This window comes from Peromyscus maniculatus, chromosome 10, assembly GCF_049852395.1.
Source record: "Peromyscus maniculatus bairdii isolate BWxNUB_F1_BW_parent chromosome 10, HU_Pman_BW_mat_3.1, whole genome shotgun sequence".
Classification (NCBI taxonomy): Eukaryota; Metazoa; Chordata; class Mammalia; order Rodentia; family Cricetidae; genus Peromyscus; species Peromyscus maniculatus.
Window position 1 is genome coordinate 62,039,616 of NC_134861.1, and position 20,100 is coordinate 62,059,715.

Sequence of the window (20,100 nt, forward strand, 5' to 3'; positions counted from 1 at the left end):
GGAGTCCTGGCTTTGTGTACCGCAGCAGTGAGTTCAAATGAAACAGCCGGTATGTAAGTTCCAGCTCAGGCTGTGGTGATAGCTCAGCGGGAGAGACAGCTCCTTAGCTTGTGCAAAGTTCGACCCCCGGGGGTGGGGGCATGGGGAAGAGGAACGGACATCCATAATCTACAGCTCCCAACTCTGTGGGGCTCATAGAAATCTTAAGTTACCAGTTCGGAAGTGAGGTACCTAACACAGAGCGCCAAACAATTTACAGAGAGACTATACAGGGTCTGAGCAGCGTCTATTCATCTGAGTCATCCTGTCAACCTGGGGCCACCGAGGGAACCAGACCGATGATGGAATTCTAACTAGATCCAAAGTCCTCACTTTGAAAACAATGCATCCCTCGGGGCTGGAGAGATGGCTCCACGGTTAAGAGCACTGACTGCTCTTTCGGAGGACCTGGGTTCAATTCCCAGCACCCACGTGGCAGCTCACAACTGTCTGTAGCTCCAGTTCCAGGGGACCTGACACCCCTGGCAAAACACCACTGCACATAAAAAAATAAACAAACAAACAAACAAAACAATGTAACCCTTTGTTTCAGAATCAAAGCTAAGGCACACCAACTTTCCCCTTGAAAGCCCGGTAACGTCACAGATGCTTTCCTTTTTGGAAACAGTCTCTTCTTTCCTCAAAGGACAAACGACACAGAGGAGAAGGTGGCAACGTATCGTACACATGATTGATGGAGCAAAAATGTCACCGCAAAGCTGGTGGGGGAAATTCAGAAAGAAGGGAAATATGGCGTGGTCACTCCTGGGGTTGGGCGAGGCACTTTATCGGGTCAACAGCACACTCTGACTCTGAAAGGATGCCCTCGGGTACACAGGAGTCTGCTCTCCCTTTCCTGGGCTCACCAACGCACAATCGAAATCCAAGGACAATTACATCGGGACTTAGCCACAAAACACACCCCCCGTGTGGTGCCTGTTCACTTAACACAAAGCAAACCAGCATGCCAAGGCACACTTTCTACACACCCCCAGGGTGCTGCATGCCAATCAATGTCTCAGGAATGCTCCCTATCGCTTTTTGTTTTCTTTTCAACAGGTAGTATTCATATTGATCACGACTGCCTTCAGTAAACAGACTGGATAAAACGTAAACACTAATTTTGCCTTTACAAGAGACACCCGATTCGTCATTTAAACCGTGAGGTGAGAGCTTCAAACGCTAACGATACAGCTTCACTGGATGCGAAAGGACACGATGCTGGAGAGTCACTCCTTCATCTCACTGAGTCAGGTTCACTCCTAAAAACTCTCAGTTAGAAATGAGCGAGCTCTCATTTCAGGAGGAGTGCCCAAACCGGCTCTGAGGCCGTTCTAAGAGGGTCCCCCAAATTATACTAGACCAGAGACACCGGAGCCTGTCAAGCCAAGTGGGTGCGGGATCCCAAGGTGCCCATTTTGTAGGAAAGCTCAAGTTTAGCTTATAGTTATTTAAAAAAAAAACATACTTATTTACCTTTATTTTTTAATGTAGTGGGTGCTTGCCTGCATCTGTATCTGTGCACACATGCATGCAGTGCCCATGGAAGCCAGCAGGAAAAGGGCATCGGGTCACCTGCAGCCAGTGTGACAGACAGTTGTGAGTTTCTACCTAGGTGCTGGGAACCGAACCTGGGTCCTCTGGAAGATTCGTCATTGCTCCTAATTGCTCAGCCAGCTCTCCAGCCCTGAGCATCGCACTTTCTTCATTTTTTTTTTTGTTTGTTATTCTTCCTTCCTGATACTCGCAGTCAATACACAAAGAGGCAGAATTGTTAAGTCTTCATCAATGAGAAAACTCACTGAACTTGTCCATGGTAGCACAGCATATACAATAAAAGAGACTGCAGTGGGGGGTTGGGGAGATGCTTGGTGGGGAAAGCATTTGTTATGCAAGCAAGAAGACCTAAGTTCAGATCCCCAGAACCCATGTAAAAAGCTGGGTACAATGGCGCACTGGGGTGAGGAGCAGGCAGATTCCTGGAGCTGACCGGACAGCCCATCCAGCCAGTATGAGGACCAGGTCCACCAAGAGACCCTGCTTCAAATAAAAAATAAAAGTGAAAACAGTGGAAGGCCAGAAAGATGGCTCTGCCAGTCAAGATGCTTGCTACCAAGCCTGAGGACCTGAGTTCAATCCCCAGACCTGCACGGCAGGAGGGAACTGACTCCTGCAAATGTCCTCTCACCTCCAGGCACGCTCCTCGGCACGCGACCTGAGTACATACGCCTGTGCACACACGCAAACAATAATAAAGAATAAACCAATAAGTAATTGTTTTCTTAAACAGTGGAGGGTGACAGAAGACGACACTGGACACGAACCTCTGGCTTTCATATACAAACACACAGGTGTATATACCCATATGTACACATGCTCCCCCGACACAAATGCACATGAAAAAATTATAATAACAAATTTAGGATCTTTAAGTTAACTGTTGGGAATAAAAGTATTACAATAACTACTCACGTGCAAAGTAAAAAAAAAAGTCACTAAAATAAAATAACAGGCAAGATCTTCCAACTACCTCCTTCCCTCCGTCTTTGCGATGCTGGGGACCAGAGCCTTGTGTGTGATAACCAAGTGATCTATCAAGCTGCTGTCCCAGTGCACATAGAAAATATACTCTTTAAAATGTGAAGCATGAACAGTCTAATCTGAATTCTTTTTTTTTTAACTTCTTATATGGAATTTTTAAAAACGAAATTTTAAGAACAGAATGTTGAACCCTGGTAACAATAGCCCAGTTTTAATAGGTAGTAGTTAATGGGTGTTTCTGTAGGGATTTTTAAAATCCTCATCACAGTGTGCCTGCATCAAACCCCTGCCCCTTATATTACTTAAATACAGTTATCTCTTAGTGTCTACAGGGAAATTGGTTCCAGGACCCCCAGGGACACCAAAATTAGAGGCTGCATGTAACAATGCAATGTACATGCTACACAAATAGTTATTATACTATTTTAGGAAACAATGACCCAAAAACTCCAAGCATGTTCAGTACAACTGTAATTTTATCCCAGACATTTTGGATCCACAGTTGGCTAAATCCACAGCTGTGGAACTAATGGCTATAGAGGGTCATCTGCATCATGGAGACTATGTGATTGCATACATTAGTTTATTACTTCTAAGGAGCAAGATCTCTAAAAAAAACATCCCCCGAATTTTACAAATTTTTAAAATATTGTAACTACAGCCACATGCCTAAAATGTTTTCTATAGGAAATTCCCTCCTTAAAAGGTCACCACTAAGGAAAAGGGGCTGGAGTCGGGGCAGCGGCTTCGCTCTTGGCTCGAGCTCTTCTAGTTCATTTAAATGTAACAGCAACAGAACCCACCGTGCCTGTAAGAACAGCAACAAGGCCGCATCAACCACACACACTCAAGCAGCGGTCTGAACGGATTCGGCCACTAGCAGGTGAAAATGTCCATCAGGTACAGGACAGGAATTCTCTCAAGTCCCAGAGGGCCATGGGCATGATGCTCTTACTAAACATAACTATGACTCTGTGCGGGGCCAGACACTGAAGACATGAAGTGACTCACTCAAGCTTTCCGACCGTCACAACCAGTCCCAGAAGGCTGACGAAAGCTAGCAGAAAGAACCGGGGTTTACAGGACACTTCAAATCGCTCCTTTGTCCTTCCTCTTGTGAACAAGTCAGCTAGCGCTCTCTGTCTCTCTCTGTCTCTGTCTCTCTCTGTGTCTCTCTGTCTCTGTCTCTCTCTCTCACAGATCTTCACCCCTTGTGCTTTTCTCTGCCTTACCTGTTGGAAAATGTCATCTGGCTCCCTGGTGCGCCATCTGGTCTACCTGACTCTGGGAGCCACATGTGTGGATGTTATTTACACTGAATTCGTTCAGCACAGAGTGCTCCAGAGCTTACCGTTTTCTGACTGGTCGAGTGGGAACTTTGAGAAGATGAAATGGAAGGGTAGCTGACTGTTAAGACTTCTTCATTACTGTCCCAATGCGTCTCCGGACAAAAGCAACAGACATGGACAGAGGCACTGACGGGCCATGATCGCCAACACTACTTAAAATCTTCAACTTCGAAATACATTTCAGAGTATCATTTTTCCTCACTTCCAAATATTACTTAAATAGGCTAATAAAATATTTCCCAGTAAAGGTCAAGAGGAAAATGTCTTTAAAGACCTGACTTTTAATGTTCTAGACTTTTTTAAGTTTTCATAAGTTCTGAGAATTCTGAAGTAGTGGGTTCTTTTAATTAAATTACAGCCTGCCCTTGGCAATGATTTTTCATTTATCTATCTGTCTGTCTGTCTGTCTGTCTATCTATCTATCTATCTTTCTATCAAACAAGCCTGATGTTTCTAGACAGTTCTCCTATCTATCTATCTATCTATCTATCTATCTATCTATCTATCTATCTATCTATCTATCTATCTTTCTATCAAACAAGCCTGATGTTTCTAGACAGTTCTCCCAGAATTAGCAGCCTGATGTCTACACCAGAGATGACAATTTGCCATATTTAAACCAGATGATGTGTGCCAGAACAATTTATACATGACCCCCAAAATGAAGTGAACCCACAATATGGCTGGGAAGCCTAATGATAGTTTCCACACACTGCCTGATTTCACCCACACGCTCCACAATTTTCAGCTCAGAGAGATTGACTCCACCGCTAACACCAATGGACAAGTATCAGGTGGAACGGTCTGGGGTACCTGTTTCATCCGGGGAGCTGGGGGAGGCGCTGTCTTGGGACAGTGTTGTCCAGCTGGATTCCTCATCACTCGGTGCCAGGTTCTGGATCCGGTGGAGCGCACAGTCAGTTTTGGCTCCTGTTTTAGGGTGGTCCTTCTTGGTCTCTGGGCTGGATGACACTGTGGCTACTTGGCCATCCTCTGGGCTGGACTGGGGTCTGTCTGGTTTCTGCAGGAGCAAATCACCATTCCCAATGACTACAGGGGCCTGGCCTGGGCCTGGCTGGGCTTTCTCCTCCCCGACCCCTTGGCAGGGGCCCAGAGTCTGTCCCAGCTCTCTAGCCGAGGTTTCTAGATCTGCATAGTAATTGAGGAAGCTCTTAGTTCTCCTGGGCTGGGAGGGCAAAATCTCACAGCCTGAGGACTCCGGTGGGTGGAGATCTTTAACCTCCAGCTTCTCGGAAGTTAGGTTGATGACCCCTGTGGGGCTGATGTTTTTGTTGGGGTCCTGCTGCCCCTGTTCTGCAGCCTTGCGGAGTTGGTTCTCCCCATTTTTCACCAGTTTGATGTTGGCAGAGCCGTTTCCCAGCAGAGGCTGTACGGCTGGATCTGAGAGACCCATGGCCGCCTGGATGTTAGTCAGTGCATATTTCTTCCTGCATTTGGGGGGTGTGCTGTTCCTGGCATCTGAGTGTTTGATCTCAGCGTTTAACAGTTCATTGTGGGAGGAACGGAGATTAAGGGTGTTGGGCGGTGTGGCTGGGCTGTTCCGGTTTGCAACGTCTGTGGTTCCACTGCTGGCCATAAACACTGCCAAGGTGACAACACCTGAGTCAGCTGTGGGGACAAAAAGGAAACTGGACGTAAGGCTCAGGTCATGACCAAACAACGTAGCACACGGCGTGAGTGACCACTTCTAAACAGAGGGTCGTAAGAGCAAACACTCAGTCAGATGAGACCTTCTTATAGAAACCACCCATTTCATGTCCTAATTTATTCATAGATTAAACAGGAGGAAAGAAAGGTTTTATTGTGGAAACCCAAAAGCTTAATTTACACAGAAGTTAAGAAGTCCTAGGATCTACAGTGTAGTGTAAAAACCTTTTTACACTTTGGTGTCTGAGCACTCTCTTCTGGCTGGCAGTCTTGAATCTTCACAACTTTGAAAATCATCCCCTTTCCAAACAGCAACATCACATCAGGTCTTTAGTTTGCAATCTCTCCTTCCTTTTGCCAACAGCATCATCCACAACAAAACTGTTCCGACAATCCTTCTGCTTCAGCATTCTTAATTAGCCCAAAAGGTCATTGTTCAATGACGTCCCATGTCTTCAACATAATTCCCCCCAGTCACGTTCTAAGATTATATGCTGAGTGCCCAGAAAAACCAAACCTCCACCAGAATTTGCTAACGTCTTGGTGAACATATTTGATCTGGGCTTAGTGTCAATATTTGAAAAAAAAAAAATTCAAATAAATAGCTTCATTTCTCAAGACCACAAACTAGTACACAAGTGTATGCACACACGTACACACACAAGACACCATTACTAGAGATGCAGCCCTGGGCTACAGACAACATGTTAGAGCCCCCAGGGAGTCTGAATGTATTCCCCTGAATTAAAACACAGGCTCAGCTGTTTGCAGTCATCATGGGCCCTTGCAAAAGATACCTAGCAAACAACCTGACGGTCGAATTTATCGCAAACACTCTTTGTACCATCAGAGATTTATTTCTAGGTCTCCTGCTAGGAAGAAAGAAAGGCTTCTGGAGCTAGAAGTGAATGAAAGTCACCAGCAAGGATTCCTAAGGTTCAGGCTTCTGTCTGTGAGCAACGGCTTCCTGCTGATCTGATTCTCGGCTCTCCAGAGAGACCTAGGGTCTCCACAGCAGCAGCAGAGAGCTTCTTCCAGTCTTGAAATTGTATTCTGGTCACTCCCTCCCCCTGTCCTGGGCAAGCAAGGATCCCCACAGAGGAAAAGGACAAGAATTTCCTGTGGTGGGGAGCTCAGAGGCATCTCCGTATCATCAACATGCGCTGGGTTGGCCATTTTAGGAAGAGCTGCTCAGAGCTTCTAGAAGGCCAGGTTTCCGGGAAGTAACCATCCACTGCAAGCAACAACCGTATTAGTCACAGATGCCCATGTGGCCCATGAGACAGTGAAGGGCTGTGATTCCCAGTGGTTAGACTTTGGACCCTCTCCTTGAAAGCTATTATTTATAAAGATTGCTGTATGTCCAGTGTTCCAATACTCAGCTCCTGTGTCTAGTTTTCAAGTCATAAAAATTAAAGTGCTTTTTCCTTTTAAACAATATTCTGTCAATTAATATTTACATTTTTTTAAAATGACAGGCTACTACTGTAATTTTATTGAGAACATACATTTCTGAGCCCCATTCAAAAAGTAGCATTTGAGATGAGCAGGTCACGCTCTGGACCTACATAAAGTTTTCCCCAAGACATATCTATAGCATGGAAAGTTACTTTACACCCTTGGGCATTTATGCTAACATTATGAGAAAGTGGAGGCTAGCTAGTTTCCCACAAGGCATGGCAGAAGTTTCCAGGAAGCTATTCTACAATGTTAGGTATCATATCCTAAAAATGTTATTAGGAAGACATGCTTGTCTACTTCACTTATAACCATAAATGTCTTGCAGAAAGAATGCCATCACATTGTTGGGGTGACTTTAATCTTTAGTAGCTCGGGTTGGGATGTAGCTCAGTGGTTAGGGTGCTTGTGTAGCATGGGCACGGTTCAGAATAGGCCTATCTAGTACACACGAAGTCAAACCTGTCTCTTTTAGTGGTGTTTTTATACGTCCATGGGGAAATATAACTGGGCATCTCTTAGGTACTAAATAATGGTATCGTTTGTTAATGGAGAACTAGAAAACGATCTCACCCTTGGTGAAATGCTAAGGTTAAGGATGCTCCCCCCAGAGAACCTTCCCAGACAAGGATCCAAGTAAAGACAAGCAGAGAGATTAAAGGGACTTTCAAAGGGCTCAAGGAAAGGAGAGCATGCCTTGCGACAGCAGGCAAAATGGGCAAATGGGGTGTGGGGGGGAACATGAGGCTTCATTGAGATGACATAAGCCCTGGGTCTCTCAGCCAACTGGGAAGAAATAATTAGCCGCATTTTAATATTGCTGGTTTAACTTTACAGTCAGTAAAAGGGCGTTGTCTGTGGTCCCAAACTCAGAAGACAGAAGACAGCTAACTGATCTAAGACCACTAGTTCATGTTTTACCTCCTGTCAGGAAGAAACAGCTAATTGTATTGATGACAGTCAATACAATCTACTTGAGCTCTGTGTCTGGTTTACAGCCCTAAGCTGCTCTTCTGGCTCAGTCTTCACTAGGATTCCTTGCTGAAATGTCAGCATTCAAAATTCAGAAGATGTCTCTGAGAACATGCCTCCTCTCCTAGTTCTTCAACTGCTCGCTGACCCCAACCCACCGACAGGCCAAAGAGAAGGGCTGGACTTAGAACTAAGCGCACGTGCTAAGCCCTGGAGCGGGTGGATTGCTTCTGGGAGTCCTCACATCAGCTAGGACTCACTGTGAAATAGCTCAAGGCTAGCAATGTCCTGGAAAGCACAAGGCTACACAGGAAGGAGGTGCCCCCCAGTGAGAGAAGATGAGGGTCAGGGCACAGATCCCCAGGCCAGTGAGGCCAATGCTAATGACCTGCCCAGGCTTCTTACTAGCTGAATCTAGGACCATCTACTTCAGTTTCCTTCTCTGAAAAATGGGTTCAGTAGCATTGCCTGGTTGACTGGGAATTCTGGTGAATGCCCGCAGAGAGTGTAGCACAGTGTGGAACAACACCCGGGCACTCCCCCACTTCTGTGTCTCCAAGTGCAAAGGAACAGAAGTAGTTCTTGGGGTAGACACACGGAGAGCGAGCAGGTAACAGAGGGGCAAAGAAGCCGGGGTGCTGAGGGCTTCGGTAGAGGCAGAAAATTCCACAGGAGGTTTGGCTGCAGCAGGACAATCAGGACAGCAGAGGGGATGGAAGGCCTGAGCGAGTGGACTTGGAGTCGGGCTGTTTCCAGGGAGCTCCGGTTCTCATCCCTCCTGAGCAGGCCCTATTGATGACGAGGGGCTCATCAGCCACCCGGATTTAGGGGAGAGACGGAGTTGAAGCCGGTGACCTGAACAGGACACTGACTTCCATCTTACCAGCTCCAAAGCAACGATACAGGTGGGGAGAAGGTGCCCCGTAAGAAGCGTCAGGAAGAACAAGTGGGAGAAGACACTACTAGCTGGAGGCAGGGGCGGGGTCTAGGAAGCAATGGGACGCTTCATCACGGTTTCTTGTTTTAGAGGCGCTAACAGCAGAAGTCAGTGGAGGGGGGGGTCGGCGGCAATAAAGAACAGCGGTTATGAAGTCCAGTCCTGATGATGAGAGAAGAGGAAGGGGCCATGGCAGATGCGCATGGTGGGCCTTCCCTTGACAAGGGGTCCATACATGAGGAGGGAGGGGGGGAGGAAAGGAAGGGAGGGATTGGCCTCTGGGATCCGAGGAAGGACAGAGTCATGAGGGAGTGGAGAGCTGGGGGAAGAAGAGGCCAGAGGATTAGAAGGATAAGGAAGTATTCTCCACCCCTTGGAGACCAAAGGTTTGGTCTCCTTTAGCTGAGGACTAGGACTGTGAGGGTGCAGGGTACTGTGGACGGTTGTTGGGCAGGGCTAAGGCTGAGCAGCACCAGAGTCGGGAGGCCATAGACATGGAGGAACGGACTATCTATACCTGACACCCAGGGCCAGAGGTGAGTGCAATGCTCTCACTGCGCACGTCACTGTCTCAAGCTCCACTCTTCTATGAGTCACGGTAGACACTGCCTCTTTGTGAAAGCCTCTCACCCCTCTAGGCAGGCTCCAGGGCTCCTGGACTCCATCCCCTCCATCTTTATGAAAACATCTCTAGGGACAGCATCACTCCCTTTCAGATGTCTTTATCCTTCTGTACTTTCCTGCTAGACTGTGGCCTCCACCAACCAGCGCAACAGCATACCACAGCTGTCTGCAGGATAGACTGCACAGCATTAAAGACAGCAAGCATTTCACTAACATCTAAAGAATTCAAATGGGAGCCAGCTGTGATGGCTAATGCCTGTAGCCCCGACACTTCAAAGGATGAGGCAGGAGGATTGTCACGAGTCCATGAGCAGCATGGTGAGATTCAATCCAGCCTGGATTACTGAGAAAGGCTGTCTTGGCACCTACCACCCGAAATAAAAGTCCAGGCAGACTACTACTACGGTGCAGTTAGCAGAAGGGTCGTGTTTTTTTTTTTTTTTCCCAGAGAGGGGAATCAATGGTCATTATCTCAGCTTTACCCACACATGAGCCTGAGCAGGAGTTAAATGAAGCCCTTCAAGCTAATAGCCAGGTCAATTTGTCTTGCTTCTCGGTCTTGGCTCAAGGAAATTCCTGCTGAAGTCTGCCACGACTCCAGGAAAGAAATGAGACTTAGAGCCGCAGCTGGATTTTTGTGCCAGAGCTGGCGGGTGCCTTTCTCTATCCACCATGACTGGTCCTCAACAGTCAGCCTACTGAGCCACGTGTCTCCATGTGTTGGTGTGAGAGGCCCAGGAGGCCCAGCCAAAGCTCTGCTGCATCCCCCCCCCCCACAAATGTCCTGGTTATCTCTGTGGTCCCCACCATCTGGTCCTTCCACCAATCCTTGCCTTCAGGAACATCTAGCACCCACACTACTAGTAAAAAGGAAGGGAAGAAAATTAAACAGACCAGGAAAGAGCGACATAACACTTTAGTCAGTCTGGAGAAAATATGTCTATAAAAATGGAAGGATGGCATGTCCTCTCTTGTACTTCAATCTCAGATGCTTTTGATTCCTCGAGTCAATATTTAGGACCCTTCAGCCTGTAGGACTCTTCACTGGGGCCAGGCTCAGACTAGAATCAATAGCTGGTGACTTTAATCAACTCTACTTTAGTATTTTTTTTCTTTTATTTACAGAAAGGGTCTCTTGGAGCCCAGATTGGTCTAAACTTGCTCTGTAGTCAAGGATAACCTTGAACTCCCAATCTACCGATCTCTATCCCCAAGTGACAGGATTGGAAGTTTACCATCATGCCTAGCTCTCCCTTCTCCACCACACACACACACACACACACACACACACACACACACACACACACACACAATTTCCAGTTCCTTTTTTTTTTTATAACGTGTGGCATACTCACGAAGTCATTTTCTCATTCATTAAATATTTATCAAGCATCTACCATTCGACAGACTCTTCAAGTCCAGGAGAACAACAGTAAACAAGAGAAGCACAACTGGTGAGCAGTGAACACACAGAATGCCAGTGGCTACGAGACCCGGTCTTCCACACGGAGATGGTTTTCCTTCGGGATCTGTCACTAGCTAGCACACCCACCATGACTCCGTAATCACACTGTTGGGATTCTGACTTCTGAAGGCTTCGATAGTTAACACTATTGCCAATTTGACAAAATCTAAAATCATCTGGGAGACAAATCTCTGTACAAATCTCTAAGGGACTTTCCATGTTAAGATAACTGAGGTAGGTAGACCTATCCTAACTATGGGTGGTACCATTCCAGGGACGGGGGCCCTGGACTGAATAAAGAGAGATCATGGACTGGGCATCAGCATTCACATCTCTCCATTTCCTGATGGCAGATGTAATGTAAGCAGCTGCTTTAAACGCCCGCCACCTTGATGTCCCTGATGTGATGGACTGTACCCTCAAACTGTGAGACAGAATAAACCCTTCATTCTGTCCCTTGTTGTTGTTAGGGATTTTGTCACAGCACAGAGAGAAAAGTAACTAATACAAAGGCCCAACATCAATTCCCGAGGATCAATTTCTATTTCAGATTTAAGAGTGTGACAAAAACAAGTGTCATCATTCTCCTGCGTATATGAGAAATAACTATTACCTCTTGGCATGTATTCCTTCCTCCTTTTTCTGTTCGTGAGGTCTCACTCTTTCTTGGGGAACTAAGCTTCCCTGACATCCATTCACTCATCCATTCAACTGATTTTCCTCCACTACTCTGTGAGACACGCTTCTAAGTTGAGGCTGTAACAGTGAACAAAACTGACTAAGAAGGAAAATTCACCCTCATGGTTCCTAGGGTCAAGGGTTTAGCGCAAATGCTGCTAACTTGTACTCTTATTTGTGTGTGTGTGTGTGTGTGTGTGTGTGTGTGTGTGTGTGTGCCTGCACACACATGCATGCACACACATGCACCTGCACACACACACACACACACACACGCATGTACAACCGGTTAGAGCAGCAAATCTTCATGATTCTGGTGGCTGGTTAAGGATGAGCATGTGACGTACAACAGCCGTCCAGAGACTCAAGGCAGTGGTTAGAAGAGAGCTGACAGCCAGGGCTGAGAGGATGAGGCAGGAGGACCACCACCAGTCGGAAGCCAGCCTGGGCTCACCAGGGAGACTTTGTCCCAAAGAACAACAAGGGAGAGGGAGAAGGGAGGAAAAGGTTCCCCTCAGCCCCCGTTTTTTCAACTGTGTTGAAGTCCAGCTTTATGGACTCACAGAAGTGGGGTGTCCCTCCAATAGACCAAGCCTAAATCTGAAAAACCTGAGTTTCTCAGACCAACACACTGGTCTACCTAGTTATCCTGCTTAAGTCTTGAACTTTCTTTTACAACTAAAATAGCCTCAGCTAAAACACAAGTATCTTTTGCATAAAAGCCTGTCAAGACTAAGTAAGCCAGAGCCTCTTTAATCTCATAAAGACGTCTTCCCCCACCCAGAGACAAGGGCCCCAGCATGGGTGTGGCCAGGCCTTCCTCTAACGCAGGGATCTACTGGTGAAGACCTAGGTTAGATTCCACAGTGAGTAGCAGCTGACCTTATTTATTTGTTTGTTTATTCATTCATTCATTCATTCATTCATTCATTCATTCATTCATTCATTCGGTTTTTAGAGACAGGGTCTCTCTATGTAACAGCTCTGACTTTCTTGGATCTTGCTCTGTAGCCCAGGCTGGCCTCGAACTCACAGAGAAGAGATCCGCCTGCCTCAGCCCCTCGAGTACTGGGATTAAAGGAGTGCGCCACCACTGCCCAGCCATTTCCTTTTCTTTTTGGAGACCTCTAGCCTTCTTCCTTTTTCTTTAGTAACAGACTGCTTTCTCTCCCATGACATGCGATACAGTTAGAAGTGGATTAACAAATAGGCAAGGAGGCCCAAGGTGTGCCCCACATTTGAAGAAAACTTTTCTTTTTTTTCCTTTCTTCCTTCCTTCCTTCCTTCCTTCCTTCCTTCCTTCCTTCCTTCCTTCCTTTCTTTCTTTCTTTTCTTTCTTTCTTCTCTCTCCGTCTCCCTCTCTCTCTCTCCTTTTCTGCCACAGGATTTTATTCCCACCGAGGAGTTAACAGCAAAACTTCTTCCCTGAGGAATGCTACCTTTTGAACTACACCTCAAAGTATAAAGGAAATGAAATAAACTCGGATTTTTCACCCTCTTCCTTTTGGGGAGGAGAGGCAAAATAAAGCCGGTTTCCTGGTATTATCCACGCAAGCAAACTGTCCATGTGCCGGAGGCGATAAGCAGCACTCTGTGAACAAAGAGGCTGCAGTCGGGGAAGGCAACTCGGCCCACAGGATCCGGGAGACCGCAGCGTTAGGACCATGGATTTTCCTAGGGCTAGGAGAGCAACTTCACAGGCTAATTCTCGGGGTTCATGAGATCGCTGTTTCAGCTCCCACGCCTTACCCACCTGAGGGTTTCCTGTGCCCTTTTCACCCTAACTGCCTGAGGGCTGGCTCTGTTCAACAGGGCAAGGGAACTGGGGGGATTCCTGACACAGGTTAGTCATTCAACAACGTATACACATTCTAAACGAGCACGACACGAGACACAGTGAACATACGAAACTTTCATTTGTCAGTTATTAAAAAGACTATGATGTGTTTTTTTAAAGCTCAACCTGATTCGGACAGTGAGAGAAAACGTTATTACACAAACTCACCGTGTCTGAAGTGGGCAAAGGGTCTTATCAAAACATGGTATTTGAGATGGATACAGAAGTTCAGGGAAGGTTTCTCAAAGAAGGGAATGCTGAATTAGCTTGAGGGACAGGCAGGAAGCCATCGGTGGCTAAGAAGGAAGCCATCACACCCTGGAGATGCGATGAGCGGCTACTTGGAAAATACAAAGCGGGATGGGTACGTCTTGGTGAGAATCGGGAAATTATACAGATGTATGTGATCCCTAACCCAGGGATATGTCTCTCTTGTCATTTTTAAGCTACGCTTTGGAAAAGCCTCTGTCCCTTTTAGAGATGAATTTCTTTTTTAACGACCCTCTAGACTTCCATGGTCACGTCTGATGAACAGTCAATGCTCAAGCGTGGGAACACTGATGTAGACGGAGATGGAAGGCGTGCCGGAAAGGAACATTATACCACTTCTTGACCAACCGAAGACCAGCTGGCTCTCAAGCCAATTCCAAAAGGGAAATAACATTAAGTAAAGCAAACAGCAGAATCTATGAAACGGGGAAAATTCCTTCACTTTGTTGGGCACTGAGACCTGCTCAGAAGGCACTCCTGAGCTCAACCTTCAAGGACGAACAGGAATTTTCTAGGCAGATGACCGCATACACCTGGAAGGGTTGCTTCAGAAGGGTTCCCGGTGGTCCCTGGAGTTGGAGGACGGGACTGAAGGCAGACCTCATCTGAGGTGCTGGCCAGTCCATCCCTCACCAGTTGCCATGTGAGTTTTTGGGGGTGGAGAGGGGAACTTTTCTGAGGGGGGGGCGGTTCAAGACAGGATTTCTCTTGTGTGGTGTTGGTGACTGTCCTGGATCTCGCTCTGTAGACCAGGCTGGCCTTGAACTCACAGAGATTCCCCCTGGCTCTGCCTCCCAAGTGCTAGGATTAAAGGCATGCACCACCACTGCCTGGTGAGAGGGGAACTCAGAACAAGATATACCATGGAAATACGACACTTACTTATAAATTTTGGTACCTGCTACACCATCACCTGGCAGTATTAGCTTTCTTTTTAAACTAAGCTTGATAACTGTTTCTGTACCTTATTGTAGTGGTCTGAATAAGAATGGCCCCTACAGGTTCAGATATTTGAATGCTTAGTCATTGGGGAGTGGTACTACTTGAGAAGGTTTAGGAGGTGTGGCCTCATTAGAGGAAGTGTGTCACTGGGGATGGAATTTCAGGTTTCAAAGCTCAAGTCAGGTCCAGTGGCTCTGTCTCTTCCTGCTGCCTGTGGATCTGGACAGAACTCTCAGCTCATTTTCAAGAACCATTTTCGTCTGCATGCCACCATGCTCCCCACCAAGACGACAGTGGACTAAACCTCTGAACTGCAGGCCAGCCCCAATTAAATGCTTTCTTTTATAAGAGTTGTTCTGGTCATGGTGTCTCGTCACAGCAGTAGGGCAATAAGTAAGGCCTTTATGTAGCTACCAAGGAATAAAGCAACTTGAATATCTTCAGAGAGGATGGGTAGAGCTGAATTGTAGAATACCGCAACAGAAGACAGGTTCTAGAAGTGCCTGACTGTTCTCCCTCCATTTAGATGGAAGCACATTACTTTGCATATTTGCTGGCCTCATTCTTTTATTGTTTTGATCCTACTACATTAACAGAAAGGGTTCCTAGAAGGAATTATTCTTGGTACTTAGAGTGCAGTTTACCTATGGGTTTAGTGAACTGGTGGGTTTGCTAGGCTTATTTACAGGAACATGGGGAGGGATTGCTCACAGGAATGTGTGGAATTCTAAGATAGCTCCATCTCTGAGAAGTCCTACCCCATCATAGGTCACAAGGTAATAGCCTGCATCATAGAGCCCTAACCTCAGTTCATTTTCCACCCTCGTATCTTCTCAAGCACCTTCTGACACGACATGTATGAAGGGCAGCAGGGAGTGGGTGGTGGAACCCCAGGTGGGTGCACAAGACCCTCCCTCCTCTGCATCCACTGGGGAGTGTCAACAATCCCATTAGGATGACCTAAAATGCCTTTTTAAAAGGACATATCTGCTTTGAGTTTCTAAAATTAATGTACATATTTAAGTACATATTTATTCAAAAATCTACTCCCTCTTCAAACAATCACAGCTAAGAGTCAGCTTTAAACCTCTGACTATCCTGCATGAGCTTAGGTTTATCACATTTTTCCCCACTGATTTTTTTTTCCTTTCCCCTCAGTAAAAGTGGGTTTCTTGGGGCTGGAGAGGGGGCTCAGAGTTAAGAGCACTTGTTGCTCTTGCAGAGGACCTGGGTTCTATTCCAAGCATCCACATGGTGGCTCATAGCCATCTGTAATTCTAGTGCCAAAGATTCCAACGCCGTCTTCTGACCTTTGCAGGCACCAGGCACATTTGTGGTATACATATGTACATGCAAGCAAAAAGCACATACACATGAAGTAAAAACAAATAAATCTTTTTAAAAAAGTAAAATTTTTTGCCCTTCATATACTAACACCAAGCTCAGTACTCACTTGTAATTTTTTTTTAACCTCTTTGTGGAAAATATAAGACACAGAGTTCTAGGTAGCAGAGAAAGAGATTTGAGACAATTTAATGATAAGGTTAACTTCAGAATTTAAAGACACTGACCATGGTTAAGTCTAACTGGTATAAAGACCTCAGAACTGGCCCCTGTCCAGGGAAACAGAGAAGCCACACACTGTTGGCCACTTACAGAGTTTATCTCAGAGTGACCACAATTGCTTTTTCCTTATATTACCCCGAGGTCAATAATTAAATCCATACTGTGGTGTGCAGACTAGCATCTGTCATGACATAAAGAGAGGGACATGCAATAAAATCAAGACCGTCTTCTTCAAGCCTGGAATTAATCAGGAACAAGGAATTATGAAAGTGGGGAACTTTTGTCTTGACAAATCCCATGACATGAGATGCTGTTTACAAAGACTCAGCAGCAACATCTTCTCTGCCGCAGATCAACAGTTCACAGGCTACAACATACAATGCCAGGTAGGGAAAATTGAGCCATAGTCAACTGTAATCTTTTTATATGACATCGGTGATGAACAATAACATACATGCGGTTAAGTTCAAATGACTTTTTATTTTTTAAATACTTACTTTTTCTATTATAGTATAAAGAATAATGAAAATTTAAAAATGCTATTTTAGCAAATATGAGTTTAAATTAAACATTAAAATAACTATCCTATACGTTATTAAGCTTTGATGTTCAGCTGTTCCTGGGTATAGAAGTAAGTAAAATCATATCTGACCTGGAAGTACTTCTGACATGGATTTCTGGGCGTCAGCAACAGTGTCGGAAATCGGTTATAATTTGCAATCTAAAATTGAAAAACAAAAAAGCATTTGAGAAGTTAGAACTTCAAATAAAAAAGCATAAAAGGGAATAGCACTGAACTAAAATCCCTCCAAATATGGGTCACATGTTTAAAAAAATTGGGCAGGCAGTGGTGGCACACACCTTTAATTCCAGCACTCAGGAGGCAGAGCCAGGTGGATCTCTATGAGTTCGAGGCCATCCTGGTCTACAGAGTGAGTTCCAGGACAGGCACCAAAACTACACAGAGAAACCCTGCCTCTAAATAAATAAATAAATAAATAAATTTGTAGATTATGTGTAAATGTTTATAATTTATAACAGCTCACACCATTTCTCACTTGAATTTCAATTGCCACATAACTGCATTTTGCACATTAAAATCTCTGCCCACTCCAGGCATGTCTGTCTGTCTCAAGTTGCCAATGCTTTTCCTTGCTAAACATACACACAAAGCAGAAGCCATTAGGAAAAAAAAAATTTAGTGAACTTTGTCTTTTAAAAATTAAAACCTGATTGAAAGAAAACTAAGTGGCAAGAATCATGATAAATTTTTTTTAAAGACTTGGGAAAAAATTACCATCATAAGAGGGTTATCTATCAAAAGGGCTCCTTAAAATCATTAAGAAAAATATGAACAAGTCTGCAGAAAAGGGAGCAAAGAAGGGGGATGATGCCCACTACACATAAGAACATCAGTCCAAAGGCAGCAAATGTAACCTGATATGACAGTGACTCTCCCTAGGTCAGACCACAAAGACTGAAAAGCTGGACAAGGCAGAAAGCGAGGCAGGGACACTGGAAACAAGAAATGTCAACAGCCAGGCAGTGGTGGTGCATGCCTTTAATCCCAGCACTCAGGAGGCAAAGGCAGATGAATCTCTGAGTTGGAGGCCAGCCTGGTCTATGGAGCGAGTTCCAGGACAGCCAGGACTACACAGAGAAACCCTGTCTCAGAAAGAAAAAAAAAAAAAAAAGAAATATCAATCTTCCTGGTTGGATTAAAAGTCACCAAACTTTTTGGGAGACTACTTACAAACATGAGAAAATTTTCGATGGGTGGAGCCCACTGCTGGGCAACTCCACTTTAAGAATATATTTGATAGGTATATCACATGGACTCTACTGTTCAATGGCCATCAACATCCAGTAACAACCACACTGTTCTTAGGTAAGCAGCTGGCTCACTGCAGTGAGAGATATCTACATCTCAACAGAGCCACATGATGCCAATAGGGGAGACGAAATGGGTCTCGGGGTGCAGATAATAAAAGCACATTAAGATGTATCACTGAGAAATGAATATTATGCACACCATGGCACAGTGTAACGAATAAAACTTTATATTTTTCCCATTACAGTGGGGGCGGAAAGAGGTTGCCCTCCACTATTGCTATCCACCTTACCTTTTGAGACAGATTCTCATCTCTCAATGAACACAGAGCTCAACAACTGGCTAGATGGGCTGGCCAGTGAGCTCCAGGGATTGACCTACACTTCTACCCAATCCACTGCCGCCTCCCCACCAACCAGCTGTTAATGCTAGGGTTATAGACATGCACAACCACGTCCGGCTTTTATATGGGTGTTAGGAACCTCAACTCAGGTCATCACACTCGCACAGGAAGCACATTATCCACTGATCCATCTTCCCAACCCCTAACATGAGTAAAACCTCTTAAAGCATGTATACGTAAGTGTGGACAGACAGACAGACAAATTCACAAAAACACGTGTTTTCATAGAAGTGTTCCTAAAGAGGGGCTGAGGAGATAGCTCAGTAAGCGAAGTACTTGTCATAAAAGCATGAGAATTTGCCTTGATATTCTAAACCCATAGAAAGGAAAAGGAAAATAAGTCAGGCCTGATGGCCTATGCTTTAAATCTCTGTGCTGTGGGGTGGAAACAAAAGAAGCCTGACCAGCAGGCAGCCTAGCCGAATTAGCAAGCCTCAGTCCCTAAAGAGAGACCCTGCCTCATAAAACAAGGAGGACAGTTTCTAAGCACTCACAAGACTGACCACCAGCCTACACACACACACACACACACACACACACACACACTCACAAGACTGACCACTAGCCTACACACACACACACACACACACACACACACACACACACACACACTTCCTAAAGAAAAAAAAAAAAACAAAGATCCAGAAACAACAGGAAATTGCCTCTACCAACTTAGCTGTGCCACAGGGAAATCCGAAAACAGGGTTTGTTCTCAGGGAGTCCATCATGAGGACTGTCACTCAGGATGAAAACCCATTACACTGGGTTAAGAGTGGGACTGTAGGATCCCATCATACAAAGCACACAAACAGGAAACACTCCAGTGTGTCAAGACGGGGTGCGGGGGTTGGGAGAGGAAGAGGAAGTATCAAGAGAGAGGCCCCAGGGATGCTGGTCAAGAAGGTGATAAAGCACTTATGGACCGATGGGAGAAATCCATCAAGCTGTGCCCTCATGAGCTGTGTCCTTATGCACAGTACCCTTCCATGAAAAATTACAAGAAAAAGCCAGATGCCGGAGGTGTTCTAAAGTATCCTTCGAATTGGAAAAATTCTTATTTTCCAAGACTCTTGCTTCCTAATCTAACCTTTTCCAAACTAGTAACCTTTAATGGGCATAACTTCCAACTTTATGATTCAGATAATGACCTGACACCTGGTCCGCTGGCCTCCAGTACACTTCTAATTACGTTTCCACATGCTGTGGAGTAGGCTCATTACTCCGCTATAATTGAAGGGGTGGGTTTGTTTGGTTGTCCTGAAACACCAGGAGATGCCTCTCTGCACCCATTTGTCTTTGGGCTGGGCATTCAGCACTTCACAATACACCTCATTCTTTGTCTTCAGTGTGCCTTATATGACCCGCACAGACAAAGATAAAACTGATAGACACTTCTGGAAAATAAAGCAACACAGGAAGCCAAGAAGAAGATCCTTACTGGCATGAGTGCTTCCTGTATACTTTTACTGTACAGAATCCCTAAAATAGTTCTGTTCCCTTGACCTGAACAAAACTCTATC

The 20,100-nt window shown here is 45.5% G+C and overlaps 1 protein-coding gene across 9 annotated transcripts in view; it reads right to left on the minus strand.

The window, feature by feature from the left end:
- Apbb2 (amyloid beta precursor protein binding family B member 2) overlaps window positions 1-20,100 on the minus strand; it is a 359,655-nt gene that overhangs the window by 153,323 nt on the left and 186,232 nt on the right. For all 9 annotated transcript variants that reach the window (XM_015993473.3, XM_015993472.3, XM_015993469.3 and 6 more), the window contains 2 exons: window positions 16,999-17,067; window positions 4,743-5,558 (listed from right to left, as the gene is read on the minus strand). In XM_015993473.3, the coding sequence (XP_015848959.1) occupies window positions 4,743-5,558; window positions 16,999-17,017 (835 nt within the window). In that variant the 5' untranslated portion in view covers window positions 17,018-17,067. The remainder of the gene's footprint in view (window positions 1-4,742; window positions 5,559-16,998; window positions 17,068-20,100) is intronic.